The sequence below is a fragment of the Sceloporus occidentalis genome, unplaced genomic scaffold (genome assembly GCF_023333645.1).
Source record: "Sceloporus occidentalis isolate IW3139 unplaced genomic scaffold, rSceOcc1.0.p SCAF_2, whole genome shotgun sequence".
Classification (NCBI taxonomy): domain Eukaryota; kingdom Metazoa; phylum Chordata; class Lepidosauria; order Squamata; family Phrynosomatidae; genus Sceloporus; species Sceloporus occidentalis.
The window spans coordinates 193,513,271-193,540,146 of NW_028316982.1; the positions used below are offsets into that span (position 1 = coordinate 193,513,271).

The 26,876-nt window shown below is 40.2% G+C and overlaps 1 protein-coding gene across 1 annotated transcript; it reads left to right on the plus strand.

Annotated features, from left to right (window-relative positions):
- Window positions 1-1,367: 1,367 nt before the first annotated feature.
- On the plus strand, window positions 1,368-26,522 carry LOC149319493 (NADPH oxidase 2-like). Its single transcript, XM_089508425.1, has 12 exons — window positions 1,368-1,481; window positions 2,703-2,813; window positions 7,330-7,414; window positions 8,515-8,660; window positions 8,985-9,175; window positions 14,607-14,736; window positions 17,012-17,104; window positions 18,720-18,973; window positions 20,279-20,441; window positions 21,407-21,553; window positions 24,462-24,586; window positions 25,157-26,522. The coding sequence occupies exons 1-12, from the start codon at window positions 1,368-1,370 to the stop codon at window positions 25,281-25,283; spliced, it is 1,686 nt and encodes a 561-aa protein (XP_089364551.1). The 3' UTR covers window positions 25,284-26,522.
- Window positions 26,523-26,876: the final 354 nt, after the last annotated feature.

Here is a 26,876-nt window from a genome sequence, read left to right on the forward strand (position 1 = left end):
CTGCTTCTGCGGGAAGGACAGTGTGGAAAAAAAGAGGTCAGTGTTGCTAGTGGACATGGCAAAACCACACTTCTTTGAATGATTTTTGTCCACAGCATTTTAAATTTAATTTCAGGGTATGAGCTGTTTGGGAATTACAGGATCCAGGGACCACTTGATTCCCACTCCCACCCCACTAAGTGCAGACCCTTCCCATTAATTTTGTTTCAGAGATATAGCAATATCATGATGCAAAAAAAACAAGACTCAAAAGTATCCTAGGATCAAGGGCAAAACACTGTATGTAGCAAGCATACCCCAAAGAGTTGGTATAATCTAAACCTCTCTTCTTTAAATTAGAATCCTGTTGGTGAGTCACAACTACGTTAAACCTGTTGAAGCAATTACTGACTGGTTAGTCAACACATAAGTAAATCCAACTGACTTAATGGTTCTACATTAGTAAAGACTAACAACAGAATTTAGTTCTTAGACTTTGACTGCATTTGCACTGCAGAAATAATGCCATTGGGCACCCCTTTAACTGCCATGGCTCAATACTATGGAATCCTGGGATTTGTTGTTTGTTGTGGCAACAGAGGTCTCTGAATATCTCACAAAACCACAAATCCTAGAATTCCATAACATTGAGCAACGGCAATTACAGCTGTGTCAAACTGTATTATTTCTGCAGTGCAGATACAACCTTTGTCATAAACCACCAAGTGTGGGTATGTTAACAAAAGTTGTATTGCAGGAGCAAACAGAAAGCAGACTGGAATGTACCAGTAGATCTCTGGGTGATTTGTAGCAGATCTGCAAAAGGGTCTGCCATATGTAATCATGTGCTATTTGCTTTTCCCTTATCTTCAGAGGTTCTCACCTATAAAATATAAATCTTAATTGGTTGTCTTCAATTTGGTCTGCATTGTTGTTGTTGAGTGCCTTCAAACCATTTCTGACTTCTGGTAACCCTAAGGCAAGCTTGTCACAGGGTTTTCTTGGCACGTTTGTTCAGAAGGGGGTTGTCATTGCTATCTTCTGAGGCTGAGAGTGTGTGACTTGTGCAAGGTCACTCAGTGGGCGGCTGTGGCTGAGCAGGGATTCAAACCCTGGTCTCCAGAGTCAAAGTCGAATACTCAAATCACTGCATTATGCTAGCTGTCCACAGTGAAAGTTCTGTATTAGGCTTCCTTGTGTATAGCTGCTCAAATGTAGATTTGTACAGTCTGTGGTTCATGAGTATAATAGATAATTTGTTCCCATCCACTATTTTGTACCTCGCACTGTTTAATGGACTTTGGTGTTCCTATAAAGAACAAATCAATACCTCCCAAGCCCGAAGTTACCCTCGCCCTCTTGTAAAGGCCTGAAAATAATCTCAGATCATGTATTTCTTCCTTCAGTTAGTATGGCTGGGTTTAAATGTCTTCCTCTTCTGGTGGTACTACCTAGTATATGACCTTGGGCCACAGTTCTACTATACAAGAGAACTTCTTGGGGTAAGTACTAGATGTCTGTTTTCTCTGTAATGTAGAGAGACAAGATTAACTTCATCTGTCAAAAGAGGGGAATCCATACTTAACAAAAATTCAATTTTTTGAAATGTTGTAATTTGGCTTCAGCCTGACTGTTATAAAATGCAGCTTTCCAGTTATGTCCCCTCCTGTTCAGTTTTAAGCAATCCTAAAATTTCCTGTTGGGTTGACTTCCTCTAAGTGTTTGCATTTCCCTTTTTCTTCTCCCACTTCTTATCAGACTCAACTGCCTAGTCCCTCACTTGAAAAGCTGTTATTTGAAAAATGCTGATGGCATTATGATAAGATTCCATGAGCTGAAGCCACAGAAAGCCCACCCCACTCCACTTCCCGCCATTGGCTGGGTTCTTGAGACAAGGCACCATTAGAATCCAAAACAGTGGATGACCTGGAAAGAGCCACACATTTGTAAAAACATGTAAAACATTTCCTCTATTAAAATGTAATACTTTCAAGTTTTGTGGGGCCAAAACAGTATTGCAGCAGTGAAGGGGAAACAAAGCAAGGGAGGGAAAGTAGTGAAAGTAGTATCCATATAACACTATGGCAAAGATAGTGAAAATAGTTATTATTTTGGCCTAAATCCTATTTTTAGTCTTGACTAGAGTAGACCCATTGAATCAATTGGATTTGCCTTTGTGTCGACTCATTATTCAACAATTGATTCAATGGGTATACTCTATTTGGGACAAACCAAGAGTATGCCATCCATACAGCAGGGTAGGGCATAGAGCAAAGATTAACAATGTATGACCCACCAGATGCTGTTGGACTACTATTCCCATAATCCTTGGCAAATGCCTATTCTGGCAGGCAGGGGGTGATGGGAGGTGGATGCCTCCAATATCTCGAAGACCACAGGTGTTTACAGCTGGACTATAGTTCCCATCTTTTAACGTGTACACCGCTATGATCTTGAAAAAGGAATAGCGGTATATAAGAATAAAGTATTATTATTATTATCATTCCCCAACCAGCATAAGGGTTTTAGTCAGCACATCTAAATTGGAGCCCAAGTTAGGTAATGTACCAAGTGAATCCACATTAGACTTATATAGTAATATAAGTCTAATGTGGATTCACTTGGTACATGAAATTCAATTCATTAGCCTTCTAATTCTTTTCCAATGTATTTTTCAGCTAATGCTTTTTTGGTGAATTATGATCCCATGTTCTTATGTTTAGCCATACCTGGCATTGGCCCGGGCACCTGCAGCATGCCTGAATTTCAACTGCATGTTGGTTCTGCTTCCAGTATGTCGAAATCTGCTCTCTTTCCTCAGAGGCTCAAGTGCGGTAAGATGCAGATTTTGCTTTCACATCTTCGTAAAAGGTAGTAGCCATCCTATGCAGATAATATTTGGGTTGATTTATCTTAATCTACATTGCATTTATTTGGTGCAACCTGTTCTAACGAAGCTTCTCAAAAGTACTCTGTGACATTCTCCCTGTGTCAAACATATATGACAACATACATGATCATAGAATTCAAGGACATAACCATGTTAGTCTGGAAAATCAGCATGCAAAGGGATCTTGCAAAACCTTTGAGATTGACTGAAATATAGATGGTGGTAGCATGAGCTTTCATAGACTTGAGCCGAGACCAAGTGCATCTGAGGAAGTAGGCCCAAGTCTACAAAAGCTCATGGTGCCAGCTTCTATCTGTCAGTTAGTCTCAAAGGCCCCTTTGCATAACATTCATGATATATAGTCATACATAACTTTCCCTCCTGTTTTCACAAAATACGGAAGAACTTTCAAAATGTGGTCACTACTTCAAGACCTCAAGGATTAGAGCTCTTTGCTCTCCTGCCTTCCCACTCCTGTGGAGCAGGATGGCAAGGGAGTGAAATCTGTATTAAGCATGGAGTAGAAAAGCTCACCCATAATATTATCTAACCAATCTTGGACTATGGATGGGTGGAATCCACTCCTCATTCCAATGGCTTGCCCTACACCTCCAAGTGAGTGGCACCCAAGCATGCCTCCCTAACTACTTTCAATATAGATGTATGTTGTTTACACTGTTGACATTTCTAAATACAAATTTCAAAATCTTATATTTGTACTTATACTCCCAGTTGGATAGTGGTTACATGTAATGGTAGTTTCAGTTACATAACAGCTTCAGTTGCATAGAATTCATGCATCTGTTTCAGTGAAGAGATACATCTGTTACATAGATAGATTCACCAGTGAGAGCCATTCAGCTCAAAGGTGAAGTAGGAACTAACCACCACATGGGATATCAGCATTGTTGCTGCTGTTTGCCTTCAAGTCATTTCTGACTTACGTTGACCCTAAGGCGAAACTGTCCTGGGGTTTTCTTTGCAAGATTTGTTCAGAGAAGTTTATATTTCCTTTCATCTCAGACTGAGAGATTGTGAGTTCCTCAAGGTAATCCAGTGGCTTTCCATGGCTGAGATTCGAACCCTGGTCTCCAAAGTCCTAGTCAATGCTTAAACACTACACTATACTGGCTGTCATAGGATATGCTATCATGTCTATATTGTCTAAATTACATATTTCTTAAGGCATGTCCCCAAAGAAGTGCAATTTCTGAGATGTAACTTGAGTTAACATAAAATGGCATTAATAGAACATGGTAAGCTGATGTTGGTTTTGGTTTGGTTCTTTCAATTTGATAAATAACAGTTTTCTTTTTACTAAATCTGGACTGTTTTTTTAATTACTTTCACACTATTGAGACAGAAGCATCCATATCTAGGCACACTTTATTAGGCATGTTGCCAGAGTGAGACTCATCTTAGACAGAAAGTGGCTGAGAATTTCCCAAGGGTGATGGAGACAGAAACAAGTCTTGCTAATTTTATGTTGGCTGTTTTGTGAAGTAAGACAAGGATCTAATCACACAGGGCTCTTAAAACTACTGAGCTGAGACATATGTTCTTTAGCTCTTTATATGAATTTTTGGCAAGATATTGTAGCAAAGGAAGAAGAAGTGATGTGCCATGTGAAGACTTCTTTTCTAAGCTTCCACATTTTGAATGTAATTGAGTTCAGAGGAGCAATTTATGCTATTGAATTAGGAGAGCTGCTGGAAGAAAACCTCTTTTGCCTTCTGAAAGGCAGATTATGGCCTGACCCAGATGGGCCTATAGTGCGCCCTCATCACGTGCTAGGGGTTGGCTGAGGGCACACTGCCCATACATGCCTCACCCCTCACACGTGACAAGGGTGTCAAAATGGTGGTGTCCTGTACAGATCGGCGCCGCCATTTTGATGTGACAGACACCTAGCGTCTGCACGTCATGGCGCCATAATGATGTCACAAGTGCGCCATTGGTGCAATGTGTTGCCATTATGGCACCGTAAAAAGAACCCACTTTTTGCGGGTTCTTTTTGCTCCATGAGGGAGCTGCACGGTTTGTCTGCTGCAGCTTCCTCGCGGAGCAAAACAAGGTGCGGGCAGACCACCCTTTTTGGGAGGTCTGTACCCCACCTATAATACTTGATTCCAATGTGGCTTCATGTGCAGACTAATTTGGGCCAGATTCACCCAAGAAAAATATGAAACTTCCTTATAGCTGCGGAACAGGGTAAATAGTCCATCCTTCTGTTATTTTATTTCAAGTCTGTAATTTCACTTCTGCTTTCACAAATAACATGCACTACTTCTGATATATTTCTGAACAAAAACAGTGGCAGGGATAATGACCTGAGTCAGCAGTAAAGATTCTTTTCCCCATTTCAAAAACAGAGATTAATGAATTATGTGTCAATCCCATTTATTTATTTATTTATTTATTTATTTATTTATTTATTTATTCATCCATTCGTTTATACACACATACCATCACCCATCAACTTAGAGTTGAAGGGAGGAATTAGAGAAATACTTAAAAAGACAGAGACAGAGGTGCTCCTGGTCAGTCTTAAGGCTGCTCAGGGAACAGGGACATTGTCTGTGTTGGACGGGATTACACTGAAATCTCAGGCTCACAGCTTTCCTGGACTCAACTCTGAGCCTGGATGCCCAGGTTTCATCAGTGGCAAGGAATGCATTTGCACAGCTAAAAGTAGTGCACCAGCTGCACCTGTTCCTTGAGATGTCAATTCTGGCTACAGCCACACGTGCTTTGATTACATCCTATTTGGACTATTATAATGCACTCTACATGGAGCTGCTTTTGGAAACTGTTCAGGAACTTCAGAGAGTCCAAAATGCTACAGCCAGTTATAGAGAACATATAACTCCCTTGTTAAAACAGTTTCACTGGCTGTTAGTTCATTTCTGGGTACAATCTAAAGTATGGATCATGACCTATAAAGCCCTATATGTTTTAGGTCCAGACTATTAGAAAGACCATGTTCCCCCATATGAACCTGCCAAAATTCTAATATCTATAAGGGAAGTCTTTCTCTGGATCCTGCCACCAGCACAGGCTCACTTGTTGAGGATATGAGACATGCCTCCTCAGTGGCTGCTCCTACCCTCCAGAACTCCCTTCCACAGGAAGCTAGGCTGGCCTTCTCCCTGCTTTCCTTTCACCAGCAGGCAAAGACATTTTTGTTTAAGCAGGCTTCTACTGTGCAAGCAGAGGAAATAACTGTGATGTTTTATTTATCTTTTAAAACTTCTGTGTGTCTATAGTTTTTTGTGGTTTTGCGGGGCTATGTGGCCATGTTCTAGAAGAGTTTATCCCTGATGTTTCTCCAACATCTGTGGCTGGCATCTTCAGAGAGTGTTGGCATAGAGAGCTGGCCATGAAAGCCTTCGACTTCACTTTTGTGTGTTTTTTAAAAGATTTTATACTGTTCTATGTGGTGATTTTAATTGGTAGTAGTAGTAAGATTTATTCAGTCGTTGACCAGTATACAATTTTAATAGGTGGTGGGTTTTTTTACAATTTTATTCTCAAGGGTTTTTTTTCCCAACTGGTTTTCTGTGGTAGTTACCTTGGTCTTACTCTGGGAGAAAGGCAAAATACAAATGAACTAAAAAATAATAAACAAACCACAACCCAGTCTGTAAAATAGGAATGAACAAATTGATATTAAGCAAAATTTAAAACCCATTTTAATTGCTGGGCCCTAAAGAACAGAAGACTCTGTCCTTGGAACCAAAAAAGATAAGAGTATGGTTGCTATACAGGCCCCTCCGAAGGGAAAATACTACAAATGGAACACCACAATTCAGAAAACCCATTCTTGGTCTTCTATCTGCCTCGAGATATGGTTTTAGGATCAAATTATACACTATATTAATTACACTGTATGTAGCTGAAAGATTTTTTTTCCTTTTTACTTAGAAGTAAATATGGAGTACCCAACAATTATTTTATGGATTGAAGGAGCCCCTTTAAGGATTGAAGAACCCCACTTTCCAAATGAGTGGGGTGGGAAATGAAAGTTTTTATTTCCTTTTATAGCATCCAATGCTACATTCAATATTGTTCAGTAGAGCCCCTACCTTTCTGTAGCACATTTTCAGAGATTCAGGAGTTCATTGGTGAGGGAAGGGGAAGCATCCCATTCCATCCCTTTGTGAGTCCCTCAGGAATTATGAGGACCACTGAGACCATGTGATGAACTGCATGAATACAATCAAAAACAAGTGATCAGTTATGCGTGAATGTCATAGTTATATGGTTATTTATTTTCTGCATTATGTTATGGGCTTTGCTGGGTGCCAGGTGGGTATGAAAATCAAAGTCATGCTGTGTGCCATCAAATTTCAACACATCTGGCACCTAATCAGTTCTATCATTTTATTCATATCTGTATCTGTATTTGTACCACCTTTGATAAAACACATCTATTCAGACTTCCTCTTTTCAATCAATAGTGCTGCTCAGTGCGTGTCAGAAGACAGCTGGACAGGAACCTCACATTTCACAAACTGGTGGCCTGGATGATTGCACTCCATACTAGTAAGTGTTTTGAAAGTTTACATTATTATGCAGTCTCATTGCTTTCTGAGAGCACCAGTCTCATTTCAGTGTGTGTGTGTGTGTGTGTGGGATTCTGGAGAGGTACAGAAAGTGGCAAACAATTTGTATGTGTTGTGGATTCAAAATGGTAATGGTGATGGCAAATGGGTATCTGGAACAGAATAAATTTTTTATTTTATTTTTTTGGTGATCAGACCACCATACTGCACACCATACTGCTAGCTGGAGTCATCTTAGAGGTGGTGGTGGAGCTTTCTTGGCTTGTTGTGCTGAGGCATCCATGTTGTGGGTGGTTCAGGAGACTTCATGACTACCATGTGTCTATCCCAGATTATATCTGCCTACATTGACGTTGCAGAGTCCAATCTTAACCTTGTTTGCTGTGCTGGATTGGAGATGGTGATTTTGAGGGGTAGCAGAGGATTAATCAGGACTGTCCCTGCAAAACTGGGACAGTTGGCGGTTATGAAGTAGTCCCAAGTAACTTTCACAAGCTCTGAAACTATAGTTAAAGGAATGGCTTTTATTACAGTTAAAACATTTGCTGACCATTGTGGCTAACAATAAAGGCTGGGTCTTCCTTATCCAAAATGGTTGGGACCAAAAGTGTTTGAGATTTTGGTTGTTGTTGTTGGATTTTGGAATACCTCTATTTGCATATACATACAGAATGAGATAGCTTGAATATGGAACTCAAATCTAAACACAAAATTCATTTATATTTCATATGCACCTTAAAAACATAATCTGAAGATAATTTTATACAATATTTTAAATACTCAGCAACCCAAGAAAAACGTTTTGGGGTTTTTGAGCATTTCAGATTTTGGAATTCCAGATATGGGAGACTCAACCTATAGATCCAAACGAAATAATGAAGCATACAAGTTAAAAGGCAAAGAATGCTAAGCTGTGTCTGCATGCTTTGTGTGTCAACAAGGTTACTATGCGGTGTTTTGTGAAAGGTGTCACTAGTCAAAAGGAATTAGGGAAGCAGGGTTCTAAGAGTGGGGAAAGGGTACTTCAAGTCTGATTTTCTATACTACTTTACTATCTTCTCTGTTCTTCTTTTGCTTTAGCAATCCACACAATTGCACACTTATTTAATGTTGAAAGGTTGGTTGATGCACGTAATGAAAAGGAACAGAACATCCAGGCTGTGCTGTCTAATTTGGGTGATCGTGAAGGAGAATCCTACCTGAATTTTGCCCGAAAGAAACTTATGGTAAGGAATAATTTTTCCTGGAAAAGTAGTTGGTTAGTGACTGTTAAATTCATTGCTGTTCCACCATAATCCTTACCACCACCACCTTATGGGACGCTGTTCCCTTAGCTCAGGTGTGATGAACCAATGACCTTACAGATATTGTTGGACTCTTCAGTACCCATCAGCCACAGTCAGTGTGATCAAGGATGTTGAGAGTGGTGGTCAACCACATCTGGGGGACACACAGATGCCCCTCTCCTGCTTTAGCTATTTTGAAGAATGAAAAATATGTAATCTAGTTTTGTTAGGTTTGTTTATGTTGCTATTCTTTTTCTTTCACAGAACCCTGAGGGAGGTCTCTATGTAGCATTTACGACCTTGGCAGGACTCACTGGTGTCATCATCACATTGTGTCTCATATTAATAATCACATCATCTACTAAAACAATTCGAAGATCATACTTTGAAGTATTTTGGTTCACCCATCATCTGTTTGTTATCTTTTTTGCTGGTCTTGTCATCCATGGAGCTGGGTAAATATATGTATTTATTCAGAGCTACAATTAAATGATTACATGGAGACAGTATCATAACATCTTAATTAGGAACAAGAAAAGATCTAGAACAATGAATTACCTTTCAAGTTTAATAAAACTCTTCTACGGATTACTTATTAATCTGTTACAAGAAGAAATTAATTTTGGGAAAAGTGAGCATACTGGATGTCTCAGGTAGAGTACTGTACTATATATACTTGACTATAAGTTGAGAAATATATGCCCCAAAATGGATTCCAAAATCATGGGTCAACGTATATACAGGGCAGTAAGTTAATACTGTTTATAAAGTTCCTAAAAGAAGTGCGCACCCTTCCTTCATAGCTAGAGATCTTTAAACAGCTCCCCATTTGAGTCTCTATATGCACTCTCTTCTGTATGTTTGTATGTATCTTATCCCTCAGCCTTCCCTTGCAGCCAGAGCTAACAAACAGCTGGTGAGACAATGGAGATGGGGAGAGGGGGGTTTGCTTCCCTGTTTGAATCCCTGCACATTCTCCTCTGTGTGTGTGTGTTAACCCTCAGCCTTCCTTCATAGCCAGAGCTCACAAACAGCTCCTGAGACAAAGGAGAGAGAGATAGAGTTTGCCTCACTGTCTGAGTCCCCGCACACTCTCCTGTCTCTCTCGGGCCCTATTCCCACTCGCCCATTTGCCCTGGATAGAACTGGGCAGATCCGGTCCCCCCCCCTCTCTTGAATCTGCTTGGAAACAAGTGCCCCCTATGGTTTAAAATGAAGGTTCCTTTGCTGTCAATCAAATTCACTTCCGCTTTCATCAAAGGTGATGTTTCCTTCAGCCATTGGCCAACGGAATGGGTGCTTTCCCCCTCCTTTAAAAAAAAAAACCTGGTGGCAGTGTGTGCGTATTCTGTCAACCTGTCAAATTTAAAAAACCTCCAGGTGTGTGTGTGTGTTATGTATATTTATATCACTACAGATTATAGCAACCCTAAAACGACCCCATCCTGGGGCTTTCTTGGCAAGATTGGTCCGAGGAGATTTGCCAATGCCTTTCCCCTGAGGTTGAGAGAGTGTGACTCCCCCAAAGTCATGGGTTTCTGCAGCCTTCCAGTCTCCCCTTCACTTCTAGCCCAATGCTACCTCCGAAGCCCTTGCCTTCCCCCCATACCATCCTCTTCCCATCACAATAATAATAATAATAATAATAATAATAATAATAATAATTCCTCACCCGAGAATGCCATCTCTGCATCCTCTTGCTTTGCTTTCCCTCCTTGCGACCCCAGAATGCCTCACATACACATATAATAATAATAATAATAATAATTCCTCACCCCAGAATGCCACCTCTGCATCCTTTTGCTTTGCTTTTCCTCTGATTGCCACCCCAAAATGACATCTATCCTCATCCCAGAATGCCATCTCTGCATCCTCTTGCTATGCAACCCCAGAATGCCTCACATACACATACACATATGTAGCAAAAGCATTCTGTATCAATTTGCCAAATTTAAAGAGAAACATTTGTAACATTCACATTGTAACATTCGCATATTACACACACAAAAAATAATTTTTTAAAAAAAGCTTCTTGCAAAATGAGGTGCTGTGCCAGGAGCAAGCAAATGAAAGGGAAATGTATCACACGCATACTCATTCTATCAAAATGTATCAATAGAACTATTTGCATAGTCTGTCAAAAATAAAAAATTACAAAGAGAGAGAGAGAGAAACTGCCTGCGAGAGGGAGGCATATTCTGTCCTCTGCCCTCCCTCTGACCTTATCCCTCCTCTGAACTTCACCCTTCCTCCTTTGCCCAGATTTCTTTCCTCCATGGCTCCCTTCTTCCTGCTCCTTCCTCCTCCACCACCACCCCAATGAAGGGGAGACATGGTCTGCCCTCTGCCCTCCCTCTGACCTAATCCCTCCCCTGAACTTGACCCAAACATGACTGGGGCCAAGTTCATATTTGCCAGGACCCAGTTTTTCGCAAAAGATACAGGTAAAACTCCACTTTCAAAAGATCCGTGCCAAGGGGCATTTGCCCTTGAACGGGTGTGCAAACCTTGAATTCGGGTGTAGAAGAATCGGGGCCAATATGAACTTCCCGCTTTTAATCCAGTTCCTGAACTGGGGTAAAAGGTAGTCTGAATGGCCCCTCTGTGTGCCTTATACCTCAACCTTCCTTCGTAGCCAGAGCTAGCAAACAGCTGGTGAGGCAAGGGAGGGAGAGAGAGTATGCTGAGGCTTGTACCCCATTTTGCAAGCCATATATTAAAATTATTTTAAAATATTGTATAAAATTATCTTCAAGCTATGTGTGTAAGGTGAATTTTGTGTTTAGAGATGGGTCCCATATCCATGTTATCTCATGTCCATATATGTAAATACAGGTATTCCAAAATCCCCCCCCCCCAAAAAAAAACCTGAAATCTAAAACACCTCTGGTCCCAAGCATTTTGGATAAGGATTACTCAACCAGTAATTACTTTAGCATAATTCAAGATATTATCTAATGGAGAAGAGAGAGAGAGAGAGAGAAGAAAGAGAAGTGGGAACAGGTTAGAGCAGGGGTAGGCAACCCGTGGGCCGGATGCGGCCCGGCGAGGCCTTGGGACCGGCCCCAGCCCGGTCCTGCCGCTGATTGCCGCCGGGGCCTTTGGCGTCTTGCACAAGGGGCATGGTGGGGCAATTGTCTAAAGAAGCCTCAGAAACATGCATTTATCTTAACATTTTTTAAAAAATCAGCAATTTTTTTTTGCGTGACCTCCATTTTTTATTTTAAAAAGTGCCCTCCATTTGAAAATTTTGTCCTACATTTGTCCCGGTTTATTTATTTATTTAATTTTTAAAAATTATTTAATTATTTATTTTTTGGCTTCGGCCCCCCAGTTGTCTGAGGGACAGCAACCCGGCCCCCGGCTCAAAAGGGTTGCCTATCCCTGGGTTAGAGTGATGCATTAAAGAATGGATATAAAAAAGAAAACATCAACTCTGCAGGTATGAAAAGTAGCAATTAGTGAGTATATGCAATGGTTACTATTTCTTAAAATAAATGGGAAGAGTGCTCCCTCTTTATTCCACAGCATATAGGACAAGAGTTTCCATTGTTCCTTTGTAACATTATGCTTTTCTGTAATCAATTGTTTGTCCTTGTAATAGAGTGGTCTTATTGATCAATAGAATTTACATAAATTCAGACTAATCAGGTTTTTAGGATTTAGCTGGCTTAGTCTAGTTGGAATTAAGAACTGGATTTAGACCTAAATCTGTAAGACATTTTTATTTCAAGTGGGGACTTCTATGATTATCTTCCTCAATTCTACACACTTTCTTTTGTCTTTTGAATGAATACTATTGATGTAAAAGTCTAAAAACTTCTAAATTGCATAGGTCATCAAGAAGAATGGCAAAGTAGTTAACATTCAAGTACATTGAACTATATTGGTTATACAAAAATTATTTGTGGTGTTGGTTTCTCCATCATATCTTGAAACTGAATGACCACAATACATATGCTGTGATTGTCTATTAGTAGAGGTCAGAACCACAAGACTGATGTGATGCAGTGTTCTTGAAATATTGAAGATGGGGAGGGAAAAGTTTCATAACTTTGATAGAAATACCAAAGCTGCAGGTGACAACAAATGAATTGCATGTCTCAGAGAGACTAATAGGAAAAGTGCTCAGTGTGATACCATGATACTGGCTTCCTTACCTTTACCAAAAGAGGAACATACATTTGTCTAGTGTTTTATTAATGCATTTAGCTTCTCCTCTAGGCCAGGATTTCTCAAATGGGGTTCCCTTGAATCTGAAAGTTTCACAAGAGATCATGACTGAAAAAGAACATTAAACTTCATGTGACACATGATATAAGCGCTCATGGTAGTGGGAAGGGATCAAACAGCCCAAGTAGCAATTTCATTAGAGATCTTTCAGCCTTGCATGGCAATGCGTAATAGAACTGTATTGTTTTGGTTGTGTCCATTCTCAGCTTTTGATGCCAGATAGGGGAGGTTGTTGATTATTGGAAAGCACTGTGTGGCATAGACAGGTGGGTGGTAGACTAATGGCATCAACCTCTCAATGCTGAATTACAGCCCTCAACTTCCCCTTACATGCTGCCAACTGAATTCCACCAGCAAACACGCTCCACCAATGTAGCAGAAAATCAGAGATACATTTTCATGGTAAAGAAGAAAATTTTACCTGTCACAATGCAGCTGCCCGCTCCCACTTTGCTGTTGTTTTAAACATTGCAAAACATAGAATCATAGAATCATAGAGTTGGAAGAGACCACAAGGGCCATCCAGTCCAACCCCCTGCCATGCAGGAAATCTCAATCAAAGCATCCCCGACAGATGGCCATCCTGCTTAAAGACCTCCAAAGAAGGAGACTCCACTACACTCCGAGGGAGTTTGTTCCACTGTCAAACAGCCCTGACTGTCAGGAAGTTCCTCCTAATGTTGAGGTGGAATCTCTTTTCCTGTAGCTTGCATCCATTGCTCTGAGTCCTGTTCTCTGGAGCAGCAGAAAACAAGCTTGTTCCCTCCTCAATGTGATACCCCTTCAAATATTTAAACAGGGCTATCATATCACCTCTTAACCTTCTTTTCTCCAGGCTAAACATCCCCAGCTCCCTAATCCGTTCCTCATAGGGCATGGTTTCCAGACCCGTCACCATTTTAGTCGCCCTCCTTTGGATACGCTCCAGTTTCTCAATGTCCTTTTTGAATTGTGGTGCCCAGAATTGGACACAATATTCCAGAGCAGAATACAGTGGCACTATTACTTCTCTTGATCTAGGCACTATACTTTTATTGATAAAAGTATAGATTGTGACGGATTGTGAAGTCACTTACATTGTAACAATTTTCTATTTTTTGTTATTTTCTCATTTAGTTATATATTTTATATATTATTGGTATTTGTGTTTTACAATATGGAGATTTTTGAAGCTGAGTTCTGAAATGGGAAAGAAGGATGCTAGACATGGGCCTGAAAACAATTCCAATCAGATTGGTGATGAATTTACAATCTTCTGGATCATGTCACTGCATTATCTACACCTTGGTGATTATGCTAATAAATTGCAGTTAGAAGAATTTTTATGATGGGGTTCCCTGAGACCTGAATATTATTTCTAGGGTTCCTGCAGGGTAAAAAGGTTGGGGAAAGGCTGCTCTAAACAGTACAGAATGAGCAGAAGACTCTAATACAGTGCCAATTTAATTGGAATTGATTTTATTGTACATTATTAATGCTATTTTATGCAAAGGGATCTTGTAGCACCTTTGAGACCAAGTGTGGAAAAGATGTTGTAGCATAAATTTTCATAGACTTTACCTGCTTCCTTAGATTCTCCAAGGTGCTACAGGATGCCTTTGCACACTGATATTCCAGACTATATTGATATTGACATTGGCTATTAATTCTCAGACGGATTGTACGTGGACAGACAAGGAGTAGTTTGAAGGTGCATGATCCAAAAATCTGTGCCAGGAATTACACCAATTGGGGGACACTGGACTCTTGTCCTATACCACAGTTTGCTGGAAATCCTCCTATGGTAAGAGCTATGCTTTATTGGTTATCTATCTATCTATCTATCTATCTATCTATCTATCTATCTATCTGTGTGTGTGTAAAATGTTAATATTAATTATCAGCAACCAGATTACTGTTAAAAAGGATAGAATAATTTCAGCAACTGACTCTCCGTAGCCAAATGAAGACTTATTTTAAAGTGGTTTTTAAGTGCTTTTATCTTTTTTAATTGTATTCTATTTTTAATAAATTATGTTTGAATACTGTAATAGTTTAATTAAGTTTTTAATTGTACTGTACAGTATTTTTAGAAAGTAAGCCACTTTGACTCTCAATATGTGTGTGGGGGTGGGTGGGTGGAAGCAGGGTATAAATAATAATAATAATAATAATAATAATAATAAATATTATTATTACTACTATTATTATTCTCCCATGCATACATCAGTAAATGACTGCTTGTTGAAATAAATAAATAAATAAATAAATAAATAAATAAATAAATAAATAAATGTTATACATGTATTTCCAATGGTTAGATGAAGCAAAGGGCAAGATCACTCTTCTCAGGAATAGACTTTAGGAATTAGTTCAACGTGAATTAAGTAACTTCCTAAATAGACAAAAAAAAACCAACCCAAAAAACACCCCACCTTGCAAAATAAGAAGTTCTGTTCTGAACATTGGGTGTGGTGTAATGAATACACTGAGCTATGTCAAGTTGAACGCTGTTGTAACCTTATTGTGGGTACAAACTCAAGCTGAATCCAGAGAAAACGGAGGTACTTGCCATAGGTTCCTTAGGTCTGGGGAGGGAAATTTGTCCACCTCTCCTTGATGGGGTCACACTTCCCCTGAAGGATGAAGTTCGCAGTTTGGGAGTACTTCTGGGTCCGTCTCTACGTTTATCATCTCAGGTGGATGCGCCGGCCAGAAGTGCTTGGTACCAACTTTGGTTGATACACCAACTGTGACCCTACCTCAGCTGAAAGGACCTTGAAGCTGTAGTGCATGCTCTGGTAATCTCTCGTCTTGACTTCTGCAATGCGTTCTACATGGGGCTACCCTTGTATCAAGTTCGGAAGCTTCAATTAGTGCAAAATGCGGCAGCCAGGTTGGTCACTAGTTCTTCGAGACTTGACCATGTAACACCCATTTTGAAAGATCCACACTGGCTCCCAATTAGCTTCCGGGCACAATGCAAGGTGTTGGTCATTACCTTTAAAGCCCTACATGGCTTGGATCCACGTTACTTACGGGAACGCATCTCCCTATACAATCCGCCCCGGCACTCTTAGAACAAGTGGGAAGAACTTGTTGGAGATACCAGCATTCAAACATGTTTCTACTTCCCTAAAGGCATTCAGCATAGCTGCCCCTAGACTTTGGAATGGACTCCCAGAGGAGACCCGCCTTGTTACATCCTTAGAAATCTTTAAGAAGGCAGTATAGACAGAGCTCTTCCACCGCGCTTATCCTCCTGACCTCCTATGAAGATCACTAGTATGGAATGAGAGCAGCTGACCCCGTGACTGTTTGATGTTAATGTTTTTAGATTCTTATGCTTTTATGTTTTTATTTTTTACTGTGGTTTTAATGGTGCAGTAACTAATGCTGCAATATTGTAATTGTAATTTTAACCTTGCTGTTATTCCGCTTCGATCCATTGGGAGAGGTGGGAAGATAGAAATAATAATAATAATAATAATTATTATTATTATTATTATTATTATTATTATTATTACACAATGTAGCCATATGTTCATTTAACATATGCCATGTTCAGTCATTTGTCTAAACATGCTTCAGAGTAAATCTGGGGGCATGGCTGATGCATGAACTCTCCTATGAGTGAGAACCCAGCCTTAGTGAGGTTCCCAGTCATTGGAGCTTTATAATCATTAATAGGTAGAGAGCCCTTGTTAGGCCTTCACACTCAACCTATGTAGGCCTAGTTTACTTTTGAATGCTCAGAAAATATGTGTGGTGGGGGGGGGAGGGACTGGGTTTATGTGGATATTCACATCCCTGTCCTCTATTTTAGCCCTACACATGTTCAGGCAGACACATGTCATTAATGTGATCAGGCAGGATTTCCCCACAACGTTGTGATTAAAGAGGACTTAACCCGGGAAGAACCAGTAATGCTCCAGCAACAAATCGTTCACGGGGAAATCCCGCAAGGTGTGAGAAGATCTTTCCCGCGATCATGCAAATGTCCCAGGAAAATAACCCCCGATTTCCTCCCGATTTTCCCCCATGTGATAAAGTCCTTAATCTTCTCGTTCTTTTGACAGACATGGAAATGGGTGGTGGGGCCTATGATTCTATATGTGTTGGAGAGGCTGGTGCGCTTCTGGAGATCACAGCAAAAGGTTGTTATCACAAAGGTAAGAATTCAAAAGTTTATGTTTATCATATAATATTTGTAGGTTGTTTATTTTCCTACAATTGTCTTGTGGTCTGTCATTCTTTATTTTAATCATTTTTTTACATTTATTATAAGTAAACAACTATATATAAAACATATCACAACAATAAAGCAAAATAAAGCAATTCATCTCACAAATTTGAATTATGTTGCAGGTCTCCTTCTTGGGTTCTGTTCAATGTCAGGAGCTGGACAGACCGCCTCTAAGGGGTTGTCTGCAGTCACTCCTTTCAGCGCTGGATTGAGGCCACTGCAACTATAGTACATGCCGCGGCCCCGATCTGGCCTTTCTGCAGCGCAAAAAGGAGCTGCAAAAAGCAGCTCCTTTTTGCAGCATAGAAAGGGCACCATAGCCACTGACAGTATGGCTTTTTGGTGCTCCTTTGGCCCTGTGTCATCTGGACGCAGGACCAGAGGAGTGCTGTGATGCTGCCTGCCATGTGGTGGGGCATGCGGCGCCATGCCAGCATGAGGGCGGAGAGGAAGGCGTGTGTTGTGTGGACACCACACCCCCAATCCACCCCAATGCCGGTCTTTATGGCCGGACTGTCGAGGCTCTTAGTGGTCATTTTAAAATCCAGTGCTCTCTTTGTGTAAATCTAGTCTAGAATGTCCGACCAAAGGTTCAGATGAGATGGAGGTAGAGTATGTATTCACACTGCACAATTAGAACAGTTTGACACCACTTTAACTTCCATAACTCAATCCCACATTATCCTGGGATTTGTAGCTTGGTGAGATATTCAGCCTGGTCTATCAGAGAGCTCTGGTACCTCACCAAATTGGAAATTTCAGGATTTAGTAGGAAGGAGTAATGGCAGATAAAGTAGTGTCAAATCACTTTGATTCTGCAGTGTGGATGCACCAGAGATTTCAACATTAATTTCTAACTACTTTCTCAGCATTCTTTCAAGTTACTGCTTTCTTTTTGTCTGCTGGCAAGGACCTTTTTGTTCAAGCAGACTTTTAATTAGTAATTGCTTGCAGGGAGCTCTCTTATGGGGGCAGGTTTTCTTTTTTTCTTTCTTTCTTTATTCACTTTTTAAATTTTTGAATGATTTAATACTGTTTATACCTATAGTTTTAGAGTGATCGTTTTAAATTTATGTTTTAAATATTATTGTCAATTTTTTTAGCTGATTATTATTGTGCCCCACATTGGGTGCGACTCTGGGAGAAAGGTGACATAAAAAGTAAATAAATAAATACTTTACTAGCATGGTGGCTGGAGGATACTGAGAGTTGTAGTCCAAAACAGGTATCTTTCCCAAGCTCTATACTAAAAGAGTTGAGCCCCAGTGCTGCAGAGACCTCACAACATGAAAAAGCATCATAAAATGTCTAGGTAGCCTAAAGTTAACAACCCCATGTAGCATTTTCCCTAAAATCCATGTAGCATTTTGCTTAAAACATGTTCCTCTAAACTTTTCCTTTCAAGAACCTCTTTTTTAAAGAAAGAAAACTGAAGTCCAACTAAATTTAGATTTAGAATTTTTTAACCCACGATCCTCAAACTTTGTCCATACTAAATTGATCCATGTGATGTTCTGAGAGCCTTTCTATTTGTACCATAGGTTGTCACCCATCCTTTCCAAACTTTTGAACTCCAGATGAAGAAAAAGGGCTTTAAGATGGAAGTGGGACAATACATTTTTGTCAAATGCCCTGCAGTGTCCATGCTGGAATGGCATCCTTTCACGTTGACTTCTGCTCCTGAAGAGGATTATTTCAGCATACACATACGTGTTGTAGGGGACTGGACAGATGGGTTGTGTAAAGCTTGTGGATGTGATAAGGAACAATTCCAAGATGCCTGGAAACTGCCTAAGTATGCACCAAACGGAAAGTCTATGGCTATATTGGAAGGGGGGGGGGGGGAATTCAAATGCTTCACTGTTGACCTTGCAAACTTATGATCACTTGCTGCAGGTACAGCATGATTTTGTGCTTTAGGATAGAAATTAAAGTTACTAGGTCCAAAAAAAAGTACACATGGGCTTAGGACATAGCCTGGGGTCAAACACAATTCATTTCCTGAACTAAACATAGATGGAGGTTCTCTCTATCTGCTGCTGTTTACACATTCTTCATCCAGCCCATTTCATCCCTGTCCCACTCACCCCATTTACACTGCCACTATGGGGGTCGGAGCTAGACTCTTGGCACTGGAAACTGGACATCAGGAGACACCCAAAGTGTTTGAGGAAATGGTGGGGCATGCAGCACAAAAGAAGAAGGCCTTTGTGGCAGGAGACAATGCAGACAGACAGAGATGGATAGGAAAGAAAGAAGGGAGGGTAGGAGGGAGGGAAGGAGGGAAGGAAGGAAGGACGCAGTGGGCACAGCAGCAGTGGACTTTCTCTGGCTGATGAAGAGGCAAACCTGAGCATATTGGGCCCTTTTAGGGTATGGTAAAGCATGGCATAGATGGGTTGCTAGAAAGAGAAGAGAGATATCACATAGCAGCTGAGATGTATCTTTTCCCTCTTTGTCCCCCCTCATGCCAAAGACTGGGGTGAGGCACATGACAGTAAGTAGACACATGTGTCTGCCTCCTAGGAGAAATACCACTTCCAGTCCAATCCATCTATGCCTTTGAACAGTGTTCCATGCAATGGAGAAGAAGTGGGTCTTGCATAATTCTTACCAGCTGCCCACAGCTATTAGAATGGTACTGTCAACATGTTATGATCAGTAGTCATAGTCAACCTGCCCTCATAATTAGACTGAGTTCTAACAATGATAAAAAAAGACTGCAAAAATTCTTACACCATAATTCACAGCATCACAACAAACGCCTGTCAAAGGTGACTTAATATGTAGGTCTGTTCACCTCTGAATTCTGCATTGCAATCAGTTTTAGTCCTTCCTTGTTCATAAAAGGGCATTGTTGAAAAGTTGGTTCAGTCTGGCAGCCTAGAACCTGCTTAACATAAGGTTAAGTTTATAGGCACTCAAACACGTAGTCCAGTTACCCCTAGAAACAGATTACTACATGCTACTATCTTGTTGGAATCAACATGATTATGAACATTCCAAATTAACAGGTACTAACAGTTGTGATTGTTGGACCATCACAGTATGTATGGACCAATCACAGTTATTGTTGTCAACTATACATTTACTGTTGCAGAATAGCTGTAGATGGCCCCTTTGGTACTGCTAGTGAAGATGTATTCAGTTACGAAATCGTGATGTTGGTTGGAGCTGGCATTGGGGTTACCCCTTTTGCATCAGTCCTCAAGTCTGTGTGGTACAAATACTGCAATGATGCCATTAACCTCAAACTCAAAAAGGTAAGTTCTCAACATGTTACCAGTCTACAGCTATCATTTTGTAGCACTCAAGAGTGTGTTCAAAGAGGAATTGCAAAGTATATAAAGAGAAGCTCAGGTTGATTTAAATCTTTTTATGCAAAAAGGGCTCTTGAACAATGAAAATTTTATGTTCTCATTTCATGTGGATGCAGCTTCATACCTGCTTCCAGGAACAGGAAATGGAAAGCTGAGATTTAGCAACCTCTGTACTCCATCTCCTAGTGTGCAATGTGTTTGTCTTAAGTGTTCGTACACTGTGACTTCCAGTATTCTTAAACACACAAAGGGATGATCTCTGAAGCAGCAAGATCTTTCAGTTTATGCACCAGTGCTGGATTGAGATGAAAGCCAGCAAAGTTTCATATTTGTCAACATATTTGTTAAGTAAATTATTTAAGTTATAATAACACCGAAAAGTTAAACTCATTCCTGTAATCTGTAATTGCATTCACCAATGGTCGTTCCCACCTATTTTTTCCATAAAGCAAATAGCATAGCTTTTATTTTGCCCAAGATGACTTCAGGGGGAAAAAAGATTGTTTGGGTGAGTGAAGAGTACCAAAGTGAAGTAAGGATTTAATTCATCTTATAGAGGACCTTGTTATAGTGAGACTGAAGGCTGGACAAACAAGCAGGGGTAGTGTAAAATTGCTGAAAAAATTATTTTTACTCTCCCAGAGCCTGGGAGTTATCCTTCATGCTGCAGGAGAGAGTATGTTTTCTCACCACACTTCCAATGTGCATATGAAATCATTTGAAATATTTCCATGTCTGTCACTCCCAGCAATGAAAGTTTTCTAGGCTGTTACTGCAATCTTTTGAAAGTCACAAGTAATCCAGAATATTGCCATAGATGTCTTTTTAAGGAAGAATAACAAAAGAATGAAATTACTGTCCTAAATATAAACATATGCTCTGGTCATGTTTTTGTCTTTTGCTTCTAGATCTATTTTTATTGGCTCTGCAGAGACACTCATGCCTTTGAATGGTTTGCCGATCTCTTACAATCACTGGAGACTCAAATGCAGGAAAAGAATAATGCAGACTTTCTCAGCTACAATATCTATCTTACTGGCTGGGATGAATCTCAGGTAACCCACTTGCTAGAGCCTTTTCAAAGCAGTTAAGTCTTTGGGGGGAAAAGTGATATTTGAGTCTTCTTCACTTGTACGTGCATAGTTTTTATCCCAACAGACTGGAGGAGAGCAAACACTTAATTAAACATGGAGAATGTAAGGTACTTCACTTAGGACAAAAAAATGAAATGCATAGATATAGGATGGGGAACACCTGGTTTAATGAGACTATGAAGTTTATCGCACCAGGGATAAAACGTTCCCCGATGTGTTACAACATGCATGCGCAGGGGCGCGCACAGAGCATGATGGGAACCCAATGGGGCCCAGAACGTTAGTTTACTGCATGGCAGAACGTTGACGCCGCCACTGAGTGTTCCCATCGGGTTCCAGGGGATGCCATTTCTGGGGACAGTTTCCAAGCATGCCCAGAAATGGCGTCCTCTGGAACCCGATGGGAACCCGAAGGGAATGCTCGGCGGCGGCAGCGGCAGCGGCATTCCACCATGCAGTAAACTAGCGTTCTGGGCCCCATCGGGTTCCCATCACACTCCGTGCACGCCCCCGTTAGAATGCACTGGGGAACGTTTTAACCCCAGTGCGATAATCTTCTACGATTCTGTGATTCTAATGCAACTGTACAATTGTAACAGAAATTTCAGGAAACTTAAACTTCTAGGTCTGGCAGAGCAAGGAATTAACAAAAGGACCTAGTAATATGAAAATCCATAAGTTTCTTTCCAATTTGTCGACAAAGGAAACATGAACTCAGTGGAATTCAAAGTTCCCAAAAGCTGAGGCCTCGAACAAGACAAGGTGGCCTAATTTTATAGTCAATTACACAAAGAAGCTCCTTCTTCACATTTCATTGGCCAATTACAATTTAAACATATAGAATTCTTACAATCAAGACAGAGAATTATGCGTATATTAATAACTGCGTCATTACTCCTTACCCCTCCTTCAGGAATTCAGTAGCTTTCCTTCTAACCTTCACAGTTGCATCTCCTCATCTAAGTTGTGAGTTATGTCTATTTCTGCTGGTGCCAGCTCCTTACAGTTCACGATGCATTCTCTACGCCTTTGCTCTAGTTTGCTAAGCCTCAATTTTAAAAAACTATTTTTCTTTTAACCAAAGTGACTCCATCTTTCTATAGCTTTTTATTATAACTGGAAATTTCCCACTACACAATGACTAGTGTGAAAAGATAGACTACTGCAATGATCAAGGCATAAAAACAGAAGACAACAACAAAAAAGCAAGAATGAGAAACCTCTTCCACAAAATCTGAGATGCCAGATGGATGCACGGACTCAATTATGGAGATCATAGGCATGAATCTACAAGACTTAAGCAGAGCAGTGGAGGACAGAGGGGCTTGGAGATGTCTCATCCACAGGGTTGCCATGAGTTGGAAATGACTCAAGGGCAATTAACAACAACAACAACAAACCAGTAAAAGCCAAATCATGAATGTGGAAGCAGGTTGTGAGACCAGCTTGTTAGAGCCTAAAGGCCTCAACAGACTAGCTTTGTCCCACAGCCATTTGTAGCTGTATATCTTTTAAACCTTGTTATTCAGAATAAAAGGCAGATGTTACTGCCATTAGTGAAGGTAGGTTAGCATAGGAGTGAAACAGATGGGCGGCTTGGAGCAGCCTCTGGCAGCTCCAGCTGTGATCAACCAACGATTGGCCAGGGATGGCAGTGACTGGATGGCCACTGCTGCTGTCTCAAACGAGCCATCAGCAAGGAGCAGATTTTTGCTGCTCCTTTTGCCAATAGCTTCAGGCCGTCTTAGGCAGCCTCAGAGCAGCTTCCAGACAATCTGGGGGCATGTGTCATCTGCACGCCACACCCCTGAAGCAGCCAGAAGCTACACATTTTGGCCTGTCTGTTTTGGGCCATAGTAATCCTGAGCTCTCCATGTTTTTTGATTGTATATAGTGTCAGAAAAAGAAAGAGAAATAGATATTTCCATATTTCCAAGGGAACATGCTCTCCTCTCTTTTTGTCTCTCCTATTAAACCTTCTTCCTTCAGAGGAAAAAAAACAAAAATGACATATTTTAACTAGGATGCTTATTAATTTTATCTTTTTAAAAATGATGGCACTTCAGCGTTTCAGTTTTGCATATTTAAGACTAGTAATATTAAATATTTTGGGTGATAATCTATGACACTATTCCTTCTGAACACTGTTGTGAGGCTTCTTTTTCAGAAGAGAAAAAAACCCTACAATTTATGATGCATAGGGCTATTCAGTGCAGCTATGAGATAATTGTGAAAAGGATGTACAATTCATAACAGGATCATGAACAATTTCCTTTTAAAAAGAAATCTCAACAGACTATGGCTATGGTCCTCATGGTTTCAGACCATTCATTGGTGGTAATAGAGTGGATATAGTGGACTGAAAAGGATTGATATGATGGTAACTGAGAGACAAATATGTCATTGTGACCACTTCACCAGTTCTTCCTGTTCCATATGAGTATATTGGCTGCAACTCTATTGTTTTGCTTTACTCAGTCTGTCGTGTGTGTGTTCCTTCACCTTGCCTGTCAACTTATGGTGACCCCATGAATTTCATAGGGTTTTCTGAGGCAAGAATACTCAGAGGTGGTTTTGCCACTTCCTTCCCCTGATACATAGCCTATAGCAGGGGTAGGCAATCTTTTTGAGCCGGGGGCCGGGTTGCTGTCCCTCAGACAACTGGGGGGCCTAGGCAAAAAAAAAAAATAATTAAATAATTTTTAAATTTTTTAAATAAATAAATAAACCGGGACAAATGTAGGACAACATTTTCAAATGGTGGACACTTTTTTAAAAAAAGTGGAGGACACGCAAAAAAAATTGCTGATTTTTTAAAAAATGTTAATATAAATGCATGTTTCTGAAGTGTTTCCTTTTTTTCCCCCAGGCTACTCATTTCACAGTGCATCATGAGGAAGAAAAAGATGTGATTACAGGCTTGAAACAGAAAACCTTGTACGGAAGACCAAACTGGGAAAATGAGTTCAAAACAATTGGAAGTCAGCATGCAAGGTAAATTTATTCTATAGTGTCTGCAGAAGATTGACTCCCTTGTGCGTTACTACTTCTGTCTCATCATGTGTCCAGTAATGGACAAGTACAATTACTATTTGATTCTTTGAGCATTGCACTACACTGCTTGCAAGCCTGAAAACAGACAAGCATGTGCTTGATTTCTGCAGTGAAATCAATTGGAATTTAATATTAAACCAAAGTGTTTAACTCAGGCTCAGAGAAACATTGGTTTTAGTGAGAAACAGCTGTGACTCGATGCTATGGACTTCTGGAATTTATAGTTTTGTGAAATATTTAGCCTTCTCTTTCAGAAAGCTCTGATGCCATAACAGATTACATATCCTAGAATTCCATAGCACGGCACCATGGAAGTTAAAGTTGTGTCAAACTGCTTTATTTCTGCAGTGTGGCAACAACATGATTATACTTTTTGATGTATCTCATGGGAGTCTTTGAAAAGCCATTTAATAGGTTGTTTTTCTAGGCCAGTTAAACTCCCTCATTATTTTTACTTATATTATAATTCGTATGAAGCACCTGCAACACTATAATTTCTTTTGTTATCAGTTCCAGGATTGGTGTTTTCCTGTGTGGCCCTGAAGCCTTGGCTGATACATTAAATAAAATGTGTATTAGCAATTCAGATGCTGACCCACGAGGAGTACACTTCATATTCAACAAAGAAAATTTCTGAACTTACCTGTGCCATAAGGGGGGGGGGGGAAGAAAAGGTAAATTTTATTTGTATGTGTGTACATGTGTGTACATGTAGAGTTCAAACACAACAGAGCTTACATTTGCTGTAGTAAACATCCTCTGTACTAGAATTTTACAAAGTGTTCCAGATATGCTTGCATTGCTTCTGCATCTGGTACAGCTCTGCCAAAATATTTTTTAAAAACTTACTTCAATTTAAATTGTTTTGGATTGCGTGCACGCACATGCACGCACACACACACACTTAACTCAATGGGACTTACTTTTGAGCCAAAACACACAAGTTGCATGTTTAATTTCACATTTCTATCATCCATCATGAACTCTTTGGGTTGTACAAAATTATCTGTTGAACCTGAGGACATCTCTATCTGGTTATGCAGATAATCCCTAAGAGGCCAAAATCTGGCACTCATTTTCAAATGCTTTAATGATCACTTTGAAATCTCGCCTGCACTTTTACACACACTTTTCAGTTAGAATAGAGAAAGCTATTCCTTCATTGGCCTGCCTCCCGCAGTGGCCCAAACTGGGGTTGCCTGGTCAGGTTTGTTCCATACCCTGTGATTTCAATACCAAAAATTGAGCTGAAGGTATGACCTCCTCCTAGGAAGTCATGGGAGGTCAGATATGGAAAATATTAAAAGGAAGTGATGTCATTAAGCATCAGAACACAACAAAAACATTTTTGATATTTGAAAAATACAGTAACAAATACTGCAACTTCAAGCAACAGCCTTACATGTCTGCTACAATGCTATTAAATAAAATAGTTCTAAGATAAAATGTTTCAAACAACAAGCTTGATCTTGTTTCAAAGAAGGGAGGGATGAAGTAAGAGACAGATTTAGGAAAAATCAGGCCTACTCCATTTAGCAAGGTAATGACAATGCTACAACTTCGTGCAAAGGCAATTTCACTCTCTTCCTCTGACACCCCAGTTTCGTGTGTGTGTGTGTGTGTGTGTGTGTGTGTGTGTGTTTTCAAATCAACTGTTGGCTTACATAGGGTTTCTTAGGCAAAATACTCAGAAATATAGTTCCTTTCTCAGAAAGGAACCAGAAAGCCAGTTTCTTCCTCAGAAATATAGCCAACAGTATCTCGTATTTGTTGGCTGTCTCCTATCCAAGTACTAACCCTACTTAGCTTCCAAGATCATTTCCCAACACTTTAGTTGTTCATAAGAAAGAAAGAATGATTGCTGTAATGTGATATATGATGCTTTGATTATAAGTGCATTAAATCAGAATTTTAAGCATTTTGACTCTTGGTCTGTGTTTATCTTTCTGGTAATATAAGTCTCATTCTAATAGTCTTTATAATTGTTGCTTTATTGCTTTTAAATGAGTTCCTTAATCTTAACAGGCAGTGCCAAAACAAAGAATGAATGCATAGCAAAGCCTTTTTTGGTGGGCCCTGTCTACAAGGCATAATGCCACCTCACACCCCCTTCTCCTCTCCATTTCCACCAATGACTCTGTAACTCCCTTTCCCACCTTGGCACCATGATCACCACTTCTGGGAGCAGAGTTCAATCCATTCCAGCCTCAGAATGGACTGAACAGCAACA